Consider the following 16,408-nt stretch of genomic DNA (forward strand, 5'->3'; position numbering starts at 1 on the left):
GGAGAGCCGCTCCGGACGTACAGCGCATGCGCGGCCGCGCTACCCGGACTCCGCCAGACGGGCAGGAGGAGGCGCATGCGCGTTGGGGCCGGTCGGGACCTTTCTGCCGCCGCCGTCCCCGGTGCGCGGCCCCGGGCTCTTTGTGGCGCTCAGCGGTCCCGGTTCCCGCGGGTCACTTCCGGCAGGCGGCCGCCCCGCCGCGGGAGCAGGTAGGCCCGGCGGCACCGGCACCGATCCCGTGAGGCCGCCCCGGGTGCAGGCCGCGGGCCGTGCCCCCAGCCATGGCCGTTTTCGACACCCCCCAGGAGGCGTTCGGGGCCCTGCGCCCCGCCTGCGTGCAGCTGACCCGGGCACAGACCCTGCAGAACGTGTCCGGCCTGCAGGCCCTGCTGGCGGCAGTCAGCGCCCCGGCCCTGCAGGCCCTGCAGGAGTACGTCCTGTTCCCCCTGCGCTTCGCCCTGAAGGCGCCGGGGCCCCGGCAGCAGCGGGTGGTGCAGAGCGTGGTGCAGTGCATCTCCTCCGTCCTGGCAGCCACACGCGTGGAGAAGCAGCAGCTCCTGCAGGAGCTTTTCTCTGAGCTCTGCTCCTGCCTCTCGCCCCCGTCCAGCTCCAGCAAACCCCCCCCGCAGTCAGAGGAGCTGAAGCTGGCTGTGATCCAGGCACTCCACACCCTGATGCATTCGGCTGACGGGGATGCCCTCTGGTCTCTCTATCAGCCTTCCACCCTTCCTCTCTTGGGATTTGCTGTGTCCTTGCTGCTGGGCCTGGCAGAGCGAGAAAGAGCAAGGCAAGTTAAGATCTCTGCTCTGGAGTGCTTGCAGGTCCTGGTGCTGCAGTGTGAGTGCCAGGAGCACCGACCCCTAGGTGCAGAGGAGGCACAGCAGTGTGGGGATTTGTTTGCTTCTTTTCTCCCTGGGATTTCCATCACGCTGTCTCGGGTTATCACTGGAGACATGAAACAAGGTCACAAACCCGCCGTTTGTGCCATCAGACTCTTCTATCAGGTTGTTGGCTTGGTAATGGCTGATGAGCAGCTTGCCCGAGTACCAAAGAGTAAAGAAAAGACACCAGTGGAACAAAGCAGAATATCAGAACTGATGGTGCACAGGGGGCCTGACTGGACTAAAAGCACTGCTGAAAAACTTGGCCTCCTCCTGCACAAAGTGGTCGAGTTCTCTTCAGTCCACCCCCACTGGAAGGTGAGGCTGGAGCTGGTGGAACTGGTCCAGCACTTGCTGAGGAACTGCAGTGGCTCTCTGGTGGACTCCTTCAGCCACCTCCTGAAGGCCTTGGTTGGGCTGGTGAACGATGAGAGCAGTGATGTGCAGAGGAGGAGCACGGAGGTGCTGCAGGGCATGGCAGAGCAGGGGCTGGTGGCTCAGAACAGGGCTCTGGCTGATGTGCTCTCCGAGAACCTCCACGGCCTCGCCACAGCTCTGCCTCGCCTGATGAGCTCTCAGGATGACTCTGGCAAGGTTTCCACCCTGAGCCTGTTGCTGGGCTACCTGAAGCTGCTGGGCCCCAAGATCAACGTGTTCCTCAGCTCCGTGTCCCACCTGCAGCGCCTCTCCAGAGCTCTGCTGCAGGTGCTGGAGATGGATGTGACAGAGGTGAAGGTCCTGGAGCACAGAGCCTGGGGCTGCAGCAGCTCCTGGGGACTGCGGGGCTCGGCGGGGCCCGGCCTGCAGAGGGGAGGGGGGCAGAAGAAATATTTCCGATTTTTCCGGGAGGAGCAGGTTTTCCAGCTCCTGCAGCAGGTGTGCCGGGTCCTGGGGTACCACGGGCACCTCCTCCTCCTGGTGGATCACTTCTCGGGGCTGTACCGAGCCTCTGCCGCGCACCGCAAGCAGGCGGCCCTGGTGCTCAACGAGCTGCTGGCAGGGGCTGCGGGGCTGGGCGTGGATGTCCTGCGGCAGAGGGAAACCCCACCCAGCAGGGAGGAGCTCAGGGGCTCCGTGACCTCCGTTCTCGAGGAGTACACAGAGCAGGACAACTGGCACTTGGTCACCAGCATCCAGACAGAAGCAGCAGCAGCCCCCGAGCACTCTGTGACACCTCCAGGGCTCTCTGCCTGCCCGGGAGGGACCTGCAGGAGCCTTCTGCTGCCCTCCCCAGAGCCTCACCCCACGGCCCACACCATCAACAGCAACATCTGGCAGATCTGCATCCAGCTGGAGGGCGTGGGCTGCTGTGCTGCTGTCCTGGGGCAGGAGTTCCGGGGGCTTCTGCTGTCAGCTCTCTACCCAGTGCTGGAGAAGGCTGGGGACAGCACTCTGCTCATCAGTGAGACAGCACTGGGGACACTGGTGGACATCTGTGAGGCCTGTGGTTATGACTCCGTGCAGTGTTTGATTAATGAGAACTCTGATTACCTGGTCAATGGGATCTCCCTCAGCCTGCACCAGCTGGCACACCAGCCACGTGCTGCCCAGGTCCTGGACACAATGCTGAGACACTCAGATGCCAGCTTGCTGCCACTGGTGGAAGATGTGATCCAAGATGTCCTGTCTGCACTGGATCAGTCTTATGATCACCAGGCTTCCACTTTCCTCAGGGTCCTCCACTCAGTGATGACAGCTTTAGGTACCTCAGTGACCTTCACTTTGTGCACTTGGGTCTTGCTGTCAGCTTGGCTTTGGCCTCTGGGCTTCCCAAGGGGGGTTTCAGGTAGCCAGGGTGCTGCAGCCTGGTGGCAGCTTCAGTGGCTTGGCCATCCAGCTCTCCAGTGCAGGTCACCAGCAGCCTTCCCTCTCCACAGCCAGATTCTGTTTGGCTGCCCTGCAGACCTGCAGAAACATGGCCTGTAATGGTTGGGAAAGGAGTTACTGCTCCCATAAATGTTCTGTAGAAGCACCCGGGGTGTTTTTTCCTGTTTGTGTCAGGGTTTCAGCCTTCTCACACCATCAGGGAGGTGACAGTGATGTGGCAGCAGGTGCCTGGCTCTCTCGGTCAGTCCCATGAGACCAGAGACTCAGGCTTGTCTCTCAGGGACTCTGTGGCACCTCTCTGACTGGATGGCTGAGTGGCATTCCAGTTTTTTGTTCTGTTTTGTTTTGCAGTGCAGTGGTTTGGCTCATCCTGTGGTGAGGAGCACCAGCAGAGACAGGCTGCTGAGGGGCAGCAGGTGCTGACAAGGCAAGAAGTGGAGCAGTTCTTCCTTGACTATGTGAGACAGAAGCAGATCTCAGAGGGCAACCTCCCTGACCCAGGAGATGAGGAGACAGGTCAGTTCTGTGCATGCCTGCAGAGCTACTTCTTGGCACAGCCCTGGCTGCTTGGCTGGTGGGACACACACAGTGTTTTGGGTTCAGGACCTGGTTTCCCTGTTTCCAGGATCCTGTTGCATTTCCCCCCCCTCCCTTGGTCATCCCTGGTCCCTTTTCTCTCCTGGCTAATGATGCCACCACTCCCTTCTCACCTGGCTCTGGCAGGCCCTGCAGACATTCACAGAGGGAACCTTTTAGTCCTTACTGGGCTGTGCTGCAATCCTGACCTTTACATACTTCACCTTTAAATACCCAGGCTTTCTGTTTTTAATAAAAATCAATGGGAAGTAAGTCCATGGTGAGAAGAGTCTGCAAATGTCAGACCAGCTGCACTATCCTGTAAGGAAAGCAAACCTTCCCTAGTCCCACACTCTGCATCTCATGCTTACCTCACAGGACTCAAGCACAGACTTGTACCTGAGTACCTTAAAATTCCCTCACTTGGGAATTTGCAGAGGAGTTGTGGGTGGGTATTGTGATCTCCCACAGCTCCCTGGCCATTTCCACAGCTTCAGTAATGGTTTTGGCTTCTAGATGAGGTTCCTCCACTTCCTAAGCTGGAGCCAAACAGCTCTGACCCAGAAGGAGAAGCTGCACTGCCCAGCCATGCCCAGCTGGCCCGGGAGGTGATGGAGAGGTGCATCCACCTCCTGGCTGATGCCAGGCTCCGAGTGCGGCTGCAGGTGAGCAGGTAGCAGCTGGGGGGGGCTGGAGTTCATCATGGGGTGCACAGGGGCTCCAGACAGACCCTCCAGCTGCTGGCAAGAGAAAGGGAGAGAGTTTTCTGGGCACAGCCTGGTTTAGGAATGTCACAGCCAAGCTGGACAGAATCTGAAGGGGGTTCCTTATCAGGCACACTGCTGTGGCACTCGTGGCTGCCATGTCCTATGCCCCAGCCGTTTCTGGAGGAAGCAGAGTCATCTTTCTCACATCTGGGCCTCCCATCCCCCTTCCTCAGATTGATGAACGTTTCTGAAGTCACTGGGGTGGTGATAAGCAGGGCTAAAAGCCTGTGCTTTTTTTTTAATTATGAAAATCCTTTGAAGGTGGCCTCCTTTTAAACTGCAAAGAGAAGCAGGAAGCACAGCACTCAGGCATAACCCAGATTCTTACCACAGCCCCAGCCCCACCAGGTGATCCTGCTGCTGTGCCACAGCTCAGCCTGCAGCATCCAGCTGGGAATCAGACCCCTGGCACAGCCCAGCTCTGTAGCCCATGTCCCTGTGCTATCTGTCCCTTTCTGAGCAGGCTCAGGCATTGCTCAGTTATCCCAGTTCATGCTGGGGGCAAACCATCCCCTTTCCTGTGAACACCCAGTTTCTCCCAGCTCCCTGGGATGGCTCTGGGGAGGATCTGCTGGAATCCCCAGTGCTGCTGGCACTGCAGCACTCTGAACGTGTGTTACCTGCTCCTTCTGCCCAGGTCCTTGACGTGCTGGAGCTCTGTGTAACTGTGCTGCATCCTCATGGAAACCATCTGCTTCCCATGGCTCACCGTGTCTGGCCAGCTCTCATCACCCGTCTGATTAGTGATGACCCTCTGGCAGTGCTCAGAGCCTTCAAGGTACAGCAGCAAACCTCTGCCAGCAGCCTTCAAGCTGGTGCTTAGAGGGCATTGCTGTGGCCCAGGAGAGAAGCACTGAGTTATTTTTGAACGTGACTTGGAACATGGGGTCACCACCCCTGTGGTGGGTGGGCTTGTTCCACTCCCACTGCAGCTTGTCCTCAGACAAAACCTTTACCCTGTTCCTGGGGAAACAGCCACACTGGTGGTTACTGCAGGGAAGAGGAAAACTCTTCTTCTACAGCCTGAGCAGCTGTCAGAGGCACAGTGCAGCACAACTTGCCCTTGCTGGAGCCACAGTCTCAGCACACACACCCCCTCTGGGGGCCTGAGACTGAAGAGAGTGTTTCACAGTAGAGGCACTGGCAGTGTGGGGAGAGGTTAGGCAGAGTGTTGGCCTCATGACAGCACTGGTAAAGAGCTCCTGACTGTGTCAACTGACTGCATTCTCTCCCTGACTCACCAGCTGGACAATAAAGCATGTTTCCAGAGGTTGCCAGCCCCAGGGCTTCCACTGCTGTGCAGGGTGAGATTCATTTTTGAGTCCTTCAGTCTGAATAAAGGAGAGTTTTGATTTCCCCAAATTCAAGCAGCCATGCACAGGAATTGGTAACCATACTTCACATGTGCCTGCCCTAAAAGAAGGGAAGGATTGCTACACAAACACTAATTAACTCCTGGAAAATTTAAGGAATTATTTGAGTTAGGACTGAGTGTGGGTTTTATTATAAGAAGCCCCTGGGGGTGTCTTCCCAAATCATGAGACTGGAAGTCTCAGGTCAGTGTAACCAAATACAACTTCATCAGCATTCCAGTCCATGCAGGTGTGGTCACACTGCTCTCAACTGCACAAAAAATTACCAGATGAGAATGAGTGCCTCCTCCTCCCCTGCTGTGGTGGGGTGGCTGAGCTCCTCCCAGACCTCTGTGTGCATTTCCTCCACCAGCTGGTGTTTCTTCTCTAGGTGCTGTGTACCCTGGCTCAAACATGTGGGGACTTTCTGAGGCAGAGATTCTCCAGAGATGTCTTACCTAAGCTGACCAGTTCCCTCCTCAGCCAAGCCCCAGCAAGTGCCAGAGCTGGGCCTGTGTACCACCACACTCTTGCCTTCAAGCTGCAGCTGGCTGTGCTGCAGGGACTGGGCTCTCTCTGTGAGAAGCTGGACATGGGTGAGTAGCTGGGAAAGTAGAGGCTGTGTGAGAGATCTCTGCCAGACTTACCTCCTCTCATCTCAGCTGACCAGACCTGCACTTGCCTCTCATCCTTCTGCTTCCCCAGGGGATTGCTTTGCTGAGCTTCTCCAGCCTCATCCTGTTCAGGTTCTGCTGGGCCTTGTTCCATCCTCTTTGAGAGCTCTGTGTTTGCTCTTCCACAGAGACAAATGGCAGAGAAGAATCCCAGCATCTTGCAGAACCTGACTGCTCATCTCTCTTGTGCATGAGAAGTGGGTATAAAGTGGAGTGCCTGAGATGCTGCAGCCAGGCCTCTTGGGCCATGCTTTGTTCCCAATTAACTGAAGAGCTGGAGCCCAGATAAGACTTCTGGCTAAGCTGACTGGCTCCATTTTTGTGCATCTCTCTGGGTCACCCTTCAAATGCAGCACATCACATTCTTCTACTGAAAGAAACTCTCTGAAATTCTCCTAGGTTAAATTTCTGGAGATTACTTTGATGAGGGAGAGGGTTTGCTGGATAGTTGCTTTTTTCCTCTCCCAATGCCCTTGATTGCTTTCCTAGCTTTGCAGCAAGATGCTGAAGAGGTGAGGTCAGAAGAGCTCTGGGTCAAACAGTTCAAAGGCTCAGAAGCCTCTTGCTGCCAATTTAGAGCTGATTCTGTTAGGCAGCAGCACAGCAGAGTTGGTTACCTCCTGCCCTTCTTTTCTGTTCCATTTCTGCAGGCGAGAGTGACCTGAATAAAGTGGCAGATGCCTGCCTGGTTTACCTCAGTGCCAAGCAACCCGTGAAGCTGCAAGAAGCTGCCCAGAGGTAATGTCTCTTACATGCAGGTGTATCAGGTGGACAAGTATTTGGGACAGAGGGAACAAGGTCCCCTTTCCTTTTGCACCTTTCCCATTCCTCCCTCTGGCAGGTTTGAGTCCTGTACAAGAGTCTTGGTGTGGAAGTTAACTTAGTTAACTTGTTTCTAGTTAGTACCCAGAGTGAGCTGGAGAGGTTAACTTACCCACAGGCTGCAGGTGCTGCTCAGATGACCACTTGGGGACAGGAGAGATGCTGTGCTGCAGTACCTGAGGCTCTTGGCCCCCATAAAACCACAGAGGAGAAGACAGCTCTGGGAGAGGATGTGCCAGACATTCCCATGTATTTTATCCCTTAATACCTCTGCAGGGCGGGGGATTTACTTCTCTTATCCTCCCCTTTTCCCTGAGCTCCTGTGGTGGCATCAGCCCAGGCTCTGCCAGGTGGAGCGGAGTTTGTTTGGGAAGCTGTCAGTCAGTCTTGGCACCAGTCCTGCTCTGAGAAGGCTGGGAGAGGTTAAAAGAGCAAAAACAGTTTAGGTGAACACACACCAGCTCTGTGGCATGTTGACAGACATACACTTCACTGCTTGGTGTTCAAAATCCTGCTCGGCATGTTCCTGCTGTCAGGATAAGAAATCACTGTTGTCAGATGTCACCACCTGGAAACAGGGCCAGAGATTTCAGCAGACAAAGCAAGCCCTGTTACAGAGCATGCAGAGCAGAGGAGGAAGCCCCACACCTCTGTCTCTGGGGAAGGAGAGGGGCCAAAGCCTTCCCCTCCCCGGGGAGCAGGAGCAGCAGGCACTGGGGAGAGGGAGGTGCTGCCGGTTCCCTCGGGGCTGCAGGGTGCCAGGGAAGGGCTTTTGTGTGGCTGGGCAGCAGTTCAGAGGGAGCACGCTCAGAGGCTGTAGCTGTACCTTTATTTGTATTCCTGCACTGGGGAGAGGAGGTTTATTTTTACCTTGGTGGCTTTTATGGCACCACAGCAGGCTCCAGCAGCATTTGTTCTGCAGAGGGGCTCTGTGCTGTGGGCTTCTTGCATACCCTTAATACAATAAGGTGTTCTCTGTGTAAGCAGTGCTGGAACAGAAAGCAGAACACCAGGATTTATCTACATATTTGGAACCTTAAGCTTTTAAATCATTAACAAAGCAGCCTGAAAAGCTGTGCAATTTCCCCCCACAGCAGGGGCAGGGGAAATACTGAATTAGCCCCATGATGTAACAGGGTCATTAGAAGCTATTTTGTAAAGCATGGTCGTTGGAGAAAAAGAGCAGCCAAGATCAGGGCAAGTAACATTTCCTCTTGTATATTGTTTTTATTCTATTTTAAGGAAAAAACACCATATTACACTGCTCCCCCATGCCTCTGATTCACCATTCATACACATTTCTCTGGACAAAGCAAAGCCTTCCATGAACAGCTACTTCAAGGGAAGCTCTGCTGGCCAGAGAAACATGCACTGAGACATGGATTGCCTCTGTCCTGATACTAACCAGGCATGTTGTACCCTGCTTGTGCTTCTAGTTGAGTTCAGTCTGATCCCTGGTTCCAGAGCCTGGATGGATCAGAGTTAAACCCCTCACCATCACTGTCAGCTGTAGTACCCACAACAAGAGGTTTCATTATGGAAAAGTCAGAATTAGTTTGTACCATAACAATCAGCTGCAGAAGAAAAGCTTCCCTTTCCCAGCCACACTTCAGCTCCCCTTCTCCAGCTGCTCAGACACCAGATTCCTGTGAGCTCCACTCCTTTTCCTTGCTCTCCATCTCCCTGGAAGTAATCCTGCAGACTGACACAGGTTGTCACATGTAAGGCCCTTTCCATCCAGGCAAGGGCAACGTTATCAGCCTGCTACATGAAAAATTCTGCATTTTAAATGCTTCTAAAAACAGACAGACCAGAACTAATCTTAGCTACTGCATGAGTGCCAACATACGTCACATAACTCAGCTTTATCACTGCAGAAATCATACAAGGTAAAAAGATGTTTGGAATCAGCTTGCCATATTGATTTATACTAACTGGCCCTTGCTCAGCTTTTTGGATTCCTACTCAACTCATGAGTTGTGAGCTGCCAAGAGCAAGGTCAGGTCTTACAGAGTCAGCTGTAGCTCCAGTAACTCCCTGCACTGACTCAGTGAGGGATCTGCAGGTATGTGAAGGGCTAAGCAGGAGTTTTTGGTAAAGCCACAAAACAAAGCAAAAAAGGGGGGAGTTTTGGCTGCCAGCCAGGGATGTCATCACGCCCCAGGGAGGCTGCTTAATGCCACTGATGGGACCCTGTGGTTTTATTAGATGAACCAGTGGGAGTAAGTGGATTTTGTAACTGCAGCTTTGTGCAATACTCAACAGGCAATAATAGACACTGGGAAGAAAGAGAACTCCAGCGTGTCTGAGGAAGAAAAAATGGAACAATAGGCTTTATTATGAGGTGGCTGCTGGGAGTGTTCCAGGGGAGGAATATTATGCAAAGCTTGGAAAACAAAATACTGAAAAGGAGTTTGGTAGGGCGTAGGGAACACTGACTACACCTTTGCTTTCATTGAAAATAAGCCAGTGCAGCTGTGGGTGAAGCTACCAGAAACACCCAAGCAGCTACAGGGTGTTGTGTGGGGTCACAGTGGTGTAAACAGAAAGTCACAATATGTAAATCTGAGTTTCCCATCAATTTCTTAAATTGAATCATCCCTGACAAGCTTCTCACTTCGGGGAAAAAAAAAAAAAAACAACAGAGTTTGAAGGAAAAGATTAAAAATATGTCATTGGCTTATGTCAACACTTCACAAAATAATTCTGCATCTTTTCAGATTCAAGTAACTGGTTTGAAATTTACACTTAATTCCTAGTAAATGTTTACAGCTTGTGAAGTTTATTGTCTGACCTTTTGGTCAACAGCCTGAGTAGGAATTGGTTTATTTTTAGGATGCAGAAATAATTTCCCCAGCTCTTACTGAAGCCTGTGGTGAACTGTCTGTATCTAGTGGCAGAGATGCAAAAGCCAGAAGCATTTGTCCTTTTCCCAGCCTGATTACTGAGCCAAAGCTTGGGAAAAGACAATGCAACAGGAGTGCCAAACTATGCTCTGCACTGGTAGAATAAGTTTGTTTAGCACAATTGTAACAAATAAGAGCTATTTTTGTACCTGTTCAGATGCCAAAGATGATTATGCCGGGTACCTCTTGGTTTGATGGTGTGGGGTACTGGATAGGTGTTGGCAGCTGCCATGGACAGCCTGGGCTGAAGGACACCACAGCAGGCACCTGCACAAGGCAAAACTCAATAAAATTATGTCTCAAGTTTAAAAATAAAATAAAATAAAATAAAAAGCAACAGAAAACAAACCTGGATTAACCCCAGGATTCTTTGCCATGGAAACAGGTTGCTTAGAAACTACCCCAGAGTTGGTTTGAAAAGGTAGAAGTCAAGTTGTTCTTGAAGCCGCAGAGCACTCCCGGAATCAGGAGATAATCACAGGCCCGAGGCCACCACGGGCACAGGAGGAGGTGGAGTTCTCCAGGGACCAAATAATCTCTTGAGAGCTGCTCCCTCCGGAGCAGCTGGTTGTGAAGAGGTTGGGGTGCAGGGACCTTTCCTGCCAGTGTGAGAGGTAAAGTTGTGCCTGTGCTGGGGAGGCAGGAGCCAGCTGGGAGCAGCATTCCCTGCTCCAATCCTTACTTCCCGGTGTCTCATCTCTTGCTCACTCTGATCCAACCCAGCCATAAAGCTGTGAGGATTATTTCTCACCCGAGCAGCCCCTCCGAGGCCAGGGGAAGCTGCTGGGATGTGCTGGCAGGGCCAAGGGAGCACCAGAGGGGTGGCAGCAGGGGACACAGGTCTGGCACTTGCTGGGGACAGTGACAAAGCCAGGGGAGCCCCCCCTGCTCACCTGTGTCCCCCAGCAGCAGGCAGGGTGCTGGGGAGCTGTTGCTGTCACTTGGAAGCAGGGGCACAGTGGTTCCTCTGGAGCAGGCAGATAGGAGGGGACAGAGCCACAACGCTGTCCCTTGTCATGGTTCAGAGCACTGCACCCAGACAGGCAGGGGGTAGTGGCAGACAGGGGGTTAGTGAAAAACAGGGGGTTAGGGGCAGACAGGCAACACCTACAGCTTGGGCTGCCCATGGGCTGTCGAGTGACAGAGCCACGAGTGTTGTGAAGAGCTGAGGGAGCTTTCTGGGGCCTCTGTCCCATTTCTGTGCTCTTTGAGGTACCACAGTCACTTCCAGAGGAGAGCTCCCTGCTTTACAGCTGGAACCAACCTCACTTTGGGGATGAAGGTTCTTCAGGGAGCAGTTTTGACAGAATGGGGTCTGCGTTTTGTGTGGCTTTTGTAGCAGATCTTAGATTTAGCAGAGGGAATTCTGTCCTCTGCTTCCTGGGGCAACAGAGACAGACTTACCCTGCACCTCCTCTCCGAGTCACCTCGTTCAGCTGTGGTTCTCCTCACGATTTCAGTAGAACCCAGGGAGCTGCATTCCTGGGCATTTACTGGGGCCCTGGCAAGCCCAGCACACGCTGGGTGCTCACACAGAGCACTGCCCCATGCTGGAGGGCACCCTGCAAATTCTGGGGGTTTTTTGTACTTTGCACAGACAGAAATTAATACCAGTGCAGCCCAAAATGCCCTCTGTGCCCTGACACAGACCTGGCCCAGACAAAGGTCACCAAGGGTGAGATGGGGCAGGAGGAGATGAATAAGTGGATCATGGAAATCCATGGAGCCATTTGCTCCCCTGCTCTCCAGCAGGACTGTTCACAGCATCTTTGTTCCAGCTGCTCACAGCTGGAGTCAGAAGTGTGAAGTGCATACTTAAAAGTCAACCCCCCACCTTACCTGGACTATTGAAATTAGAAGTGAGAACCATCAATGCAGCAGAGCATTGGAGGAAGCTGACATTCCTCTCCCTTTCTCTCGTTAATGAAGATTTGTGTTGCTTGTTTGGTTTTGTTTTCTGAAACAAAACTGCTTTGTGAAAGGTGCTGCTCAGAAGGAAAATGTGAGGCAGGCAGTAAGGACCCGGGGTGAGGGGAGACCTCACAGATGGCCCAGCCTGGACAGCTGTCCAGAAACACCCCTGGCCTTACCACCTCTGAAAAGGGACAGAAGTCCAGACGAGTTGGAACCCCTCACTCCCCAGAGCCCAGAGCAGCTGTGAACATTCACTGCTTCTTTTAAGAGCTCTTCAGAACTCAGCAGATGAGTAGCACACGCAGTGCTCTGCATCACCTCACAGTGCCTGGGACACCTCTGGGCTTTTGTCAGCAGCAGCCTGTGCAGAGGGACTGAAGCCTGGGGCACTTACTCACCAGCTGTTTGTCTGATGTTGATAACTTACTGTGTAGCATAATAACTATTTTTTTCTCTCACTTGCTGGTAGATGTGAAACCACCAAGATGTCTTCTCTTGGGCACAGGAGCCATCCTAATGGCTCTAAAGGCCCTCCAGGTCTGTCAGAGGTGGCAGACATCATCAGAATTCTGTAGTGGTGACACTGTTGGGTGCCAGTCCCAAGGCCTTTTTCCTTATTGTTCTTTCCTTTCTTCTCTCTTATTTCCCAAAGTGTTTTCCACCACTTAATGCACATGGACCCTGACAGCACTTGGCTCTTGCTGAACGAGGTCTGGTGTCCTCATGGGTACCAACCCCCCCACGCCAGCCTGCAGCCCCTGGAGCTCCGTGGGATGGGGAGGCAGCGGAACGAGTTCACAGACAACATTCTGCTTCTGCTGGAGAGGCTGCAGCAGCAGGAGAACACCACACCACGGGCTGGCACCCAGGAGACATCTGGGTGGCTGAACCATAACACGGACCAACACAGCAGCTGGGAGGAAAAAAAGGAACCACTGGGATAGAGCTCACCTGGAAAAATCCTATCATTGATCCCCCAGGTGGTTCCAGGGACAAAGGAAGGATTGTCCACCCTGGGGTAGTGGCCAAGACACCCTCCCCATGGGTAGGACTTTGATATTTATGGGGTTTTTTAAGCAGTGTTTGAGGATTTGGTGGGTACATTGCCCCATTTCTCCAGGCTGGAGCTTTCCTGCACGTGGTGCTGGAGAGCAGCCCAAGGGGCAGAGCACATCTATTCCAAGTTCTCCCATAGAGAACAGAGTCATTTTCCAGGGCTGCCAACTTAAACCAGGCTTTTTCTGGCCATAACCCTTCCCAAGGAGAGCACTCTGGTTGGGGTTATTGTCAGGAAAAGTTCAGATGCCTTTCCAATAGATTCCTCACCAGTATAACTGGCAAGAACAACATCCTCTGAGAAACATCAGGGCTGTTCCTTACACTTTCCAGTTTGCTGGGACTGGCCCAGTGTGCTCCCCACTCCCTCCACTGAGCTGACAGAGATTCTTTCAGAAAAATTCTTTAGGAAACCAGCCAGCCCCCATTTACAGCCCCCACTGACAGCATGGAGTGATTTAAGGCTCCTCAGCACCAGGCTGCCCACCATTCCCACAGACCACTGCCTGCACCTCTGATTTTTAGCACCCACCCAGTGACAAGAATTTGAAGCACCTACCTGTGTTCCTGTGGGTGGGATGAGTCAGGGGGTGACATCAGGTGTGATCACAGTGTCACCACAGCAGTGCCAGGCTTTGCTTGAGCAGGTAGAGCCCAGCACAGCAGAGAGGACCACAAGGCTTTAGGCTCTCCTGCTGGCTCCCAGCTCCATCCCCAGGGACAACCCACAGGTGCTGTTTTACTTGGCTGCTCCCAGGCCCTGGCAGCTCCTGGATCCATCAGCTCCCCCCAGCATGGTTTCTGGCAGTCAGCTGCCTCCCGACAGACGCTGCTGAAAGCTGGAGAGGCACGGGGACAGACCTTGACTGTAAATTTGGAACAAGCTGAGAAGTGCAAAAACCAAAGCAATAAACTGTTTATTGCAGTCAGAGCAGGGTCTGTGTGTCACTGGGTCCCGGGCAGTGCCCAAAGCCCGTCCTGGCTGTCAGGTGCTGCCCATGCACCCCTCTGCTGAGGTTACCTCCTCTTGACTCCCTGGTTTTGTTCAGGCTTTAGTACTGGTTGCTTCTCCAAGAAAACCATAAGTCAGTGGCTTTTTACCAGGTAGGACAGATCTGCAGTTCAGACTTTACCTTTTACTGCCTTTTTTTTTTAATATATATTCAGTGCTTAGCACTGTGTTGGGTTTAGTACAATGGAACCCTTCAGAGCTGATCTGACAGGGAAGACAGGCCAGGCAGAAAGGTGAAATATTACCTTTGGTCTCCAAAGCACCCGTGGGGTTGGTGCAGAGTTTTCTGGATTGTTGTAGCACTTGATAAAACTCATCCATCAGGTGCAGACACCACATCCAGCCCCTCTCTGCCTCTCCTTCAGTGCTGCCTGGAGCTCACACGTGAGGCAGCAGCAGCAGCACTGTGAGGGAGTCCCAGGCTCCTGCCCAAACCCTCTGCACCCCCAAACCCCCCTGCAGCACGGGGCTGTTCAGGGGAAGCATTCCCATGGGAAACCCCTGCCACCTTCCTGCAGTGTGGTACCAGCCCCAAAGCTCCCTCAGGCTTCCTCACCTGCAGATGGAGAAGGGCTTTGCCCGTGTGTGTGGTTGGGCACCCCAGGAAGCAGGGGCAGCCTGGCCCTGCTGGATCCCCTTCTGCCCAGGCCAGGCAAGCTGAAAGAAACAAAACAAAAAACCCCTTTGTTCTAGCTCTTCTTTATTTCCTTAGAATAAAGTTATACACGTTCCTGAAAGGAAAAGCACAAAACTGAACAGCATCTGTGACATCCAGCATGGTCACAGCCCCGGGGTGTGTCCCATGCCCAGGAACAACCCCAACCCCATCATCTGCACCCCGGCCCAGCTCCGGTTCCTCCCAGGGCTCTCCCCGAGTTGGTCCCCACGGCTGCTGTCCCCAGGGGGGTGGGGACATGCTGTCCTGTCTCAGCCTCGCAGCCGCCTGTCACAGCTCTTCTCAGCTTCGTTACCACCCCTGCTTTATTACAGGCAGAGTAAATTGCTTTTGTCTGAAGCAGGATAATGGCCAGAAGAGTGACTGCATGGAAATGGCATTTTCATGAGGCAGGTTCCTCCCCAGCAGTGCCCTGCATGTTAAGCTCAGACCGGTGAACCCGGGGGCTTCCCTGCTGCCCTCCCACACCCCCTCCCTGGGTGGCACCAGAGCACCCCAAAACCTGCTGGGTTTAGGACCGAGCATATATAACATAAAGGGGTGCCTGGGTCCAACCCACCCTGACCCAACCACCCCTTCCTGGGGATGGGGAGCAGAGGAACCTCCCTCCAGCCACCTCCTCCTGCATGAACCCAGCCAAGAACATGGGGAGACCCCACAGCCAAGGGGGGGACACAGCCCCACATGCAGCCCCTCAGGGTCGGGCACTGCCACAGGGCTGCAGGGTCCAGCACACACCTCCAGCAAGTCCTCTGCCACCACACCAGCTCCCAAGATTTCATATAAACTCAGTAAAATTAATCTCTTCTAATAAAACTTGTTATTTTTAAAGCTCGCCTCTAGGTTTTGCAAATTACCACATCACACAGAAACTTGTTTTCTCTCTATTTGAGGTGATTTGCAGCTTTTTACCCTCCCCAAACTAGCTCCAGCCCTTCCTTTTCCTACTCTGGAGGACATTTTTTATTGCATAGTAGCCCATGGCCCCCATCCAGAAGCCCACCCAGCATCCTGTAACCACGAGGCAGAGCCACCCCTGCTCACCTAGGTCCAGCACCCCACTCCTGGAAGGATGAGAGCTCCTGCCCAGCTGCAGCTTTTAAATGCTTTGAGCTCTCAGCTGCAGGTGATGATGCCCATCCCATCCCATCCCCATCCCCACCATCCCCAGCCCTGCAGCCCCCAGAGCAGCCCCAGCTGAGCCCCATTTTAGCCATGGCAGTGCCAAAGCCCCCTCCTCTCCCGGTGCCAGGGACAGAGACCACAGAGGCGTTGTTTAAATCGCTTTATTAGCTGCAGCGGGGCTGGTGGCAGCAGGCGTGGCGGGGGGTGAGTGGTGGTGGGGGAGCAGCACCCAGATGGGGAGACCCAGGACCCCCCCTCTCCCTCCCCAGGAGCCCATCCCCAGCACCGAGCCAGGCTCTGCCATTTCCCCTGTGACATGGAAGCCGGGTGCTGGTCCTGGCCCGGTCCTGGCTGTGCCGGTGCTATGGCACAGGAGGAAGGGGAGCTGGGCCGGGAGCGGGGGCTGAGAGCCACCCCCGCGGGGGGACGGTCGAGCCCCCCTCGCCACATGGAACGCCACGGGGGACAGGGGTCCCGCTCCGGCAGCACGGCTCCCCGGACACACCTGGGCCGGTAGCGGGCCGGGCCGGACCGGACCGGGCCACCTCTGCCGAGCTGAGACCTCGACGGGCTGGGGGGCTGGGGCAGGGGGAGGCGATTCCCAGGGGCTGTGACATGGATGCTGGAACCGAGCGGTGCTGCCGGGATGGGGGAGAGCGACGGCCCTGGGGCTCCTGGGGAGGGCCTGGGGGGGTCTGCAAAGCACAGGGCAGGGGGGTCCCGCGGGCAGAGGGGCCTCTGCCAGGCACCCAGAGCTGGGTCACAACGTGGCCCGTAGCACCGCGGGGGGCAGCAAGCAGGGGGTGGGGGACAGGGACCA

At 54.4% G+C, this 16,408-nt stretch overlaps 1 protein-coding gene across 1 annotated transcript; it reads left to right on the forward strand.

Annotated features, from left to right (window-relative positions):
- The first annotated feature begins 46 nt into the window (after positions 1-46).
- On the forward strand, positions 47-13,704 carry TTI1 (TELO2 interacting protein 1). Its single transcript, XM_008497911.2, has 7 exons — positions 47-2,583; positions 3,060-3,224; positions 3,801-3,949; positions 4,689-4,829; positions 5,795-5,999; positions 6,728-6,815; positions 12,372-13,704. The coding sequence occupies exons 1-7, from the start codon at positions 282-284 to the stop codon at positions 12,661-12,663; spliced, it is 3,342 nt and encodes a 1,113-aa protein (XP_008496133.2). The 5' UTR covers positions 47-281; the 3' UTR covers positions 12,664-13,704.
- The last annotated feature ends 2,704 nt before the right edge of the window (positions 13,705-16,408 follow it).

The sequence above is a fragment of the Calypte anna genome, chromosome 20, assembly GCF_003957555.1.
Source record: "Calypte anna isolate BGI_N300 chromosome 20, bCalAnn1_v1.p, whole genome shotgun sequence".
Lineage (NCBI taxonomy): Eukaryota > Metazoa > Chordata > Aves > Apodiformes > Trochilidae > Calypte > Calypte anna.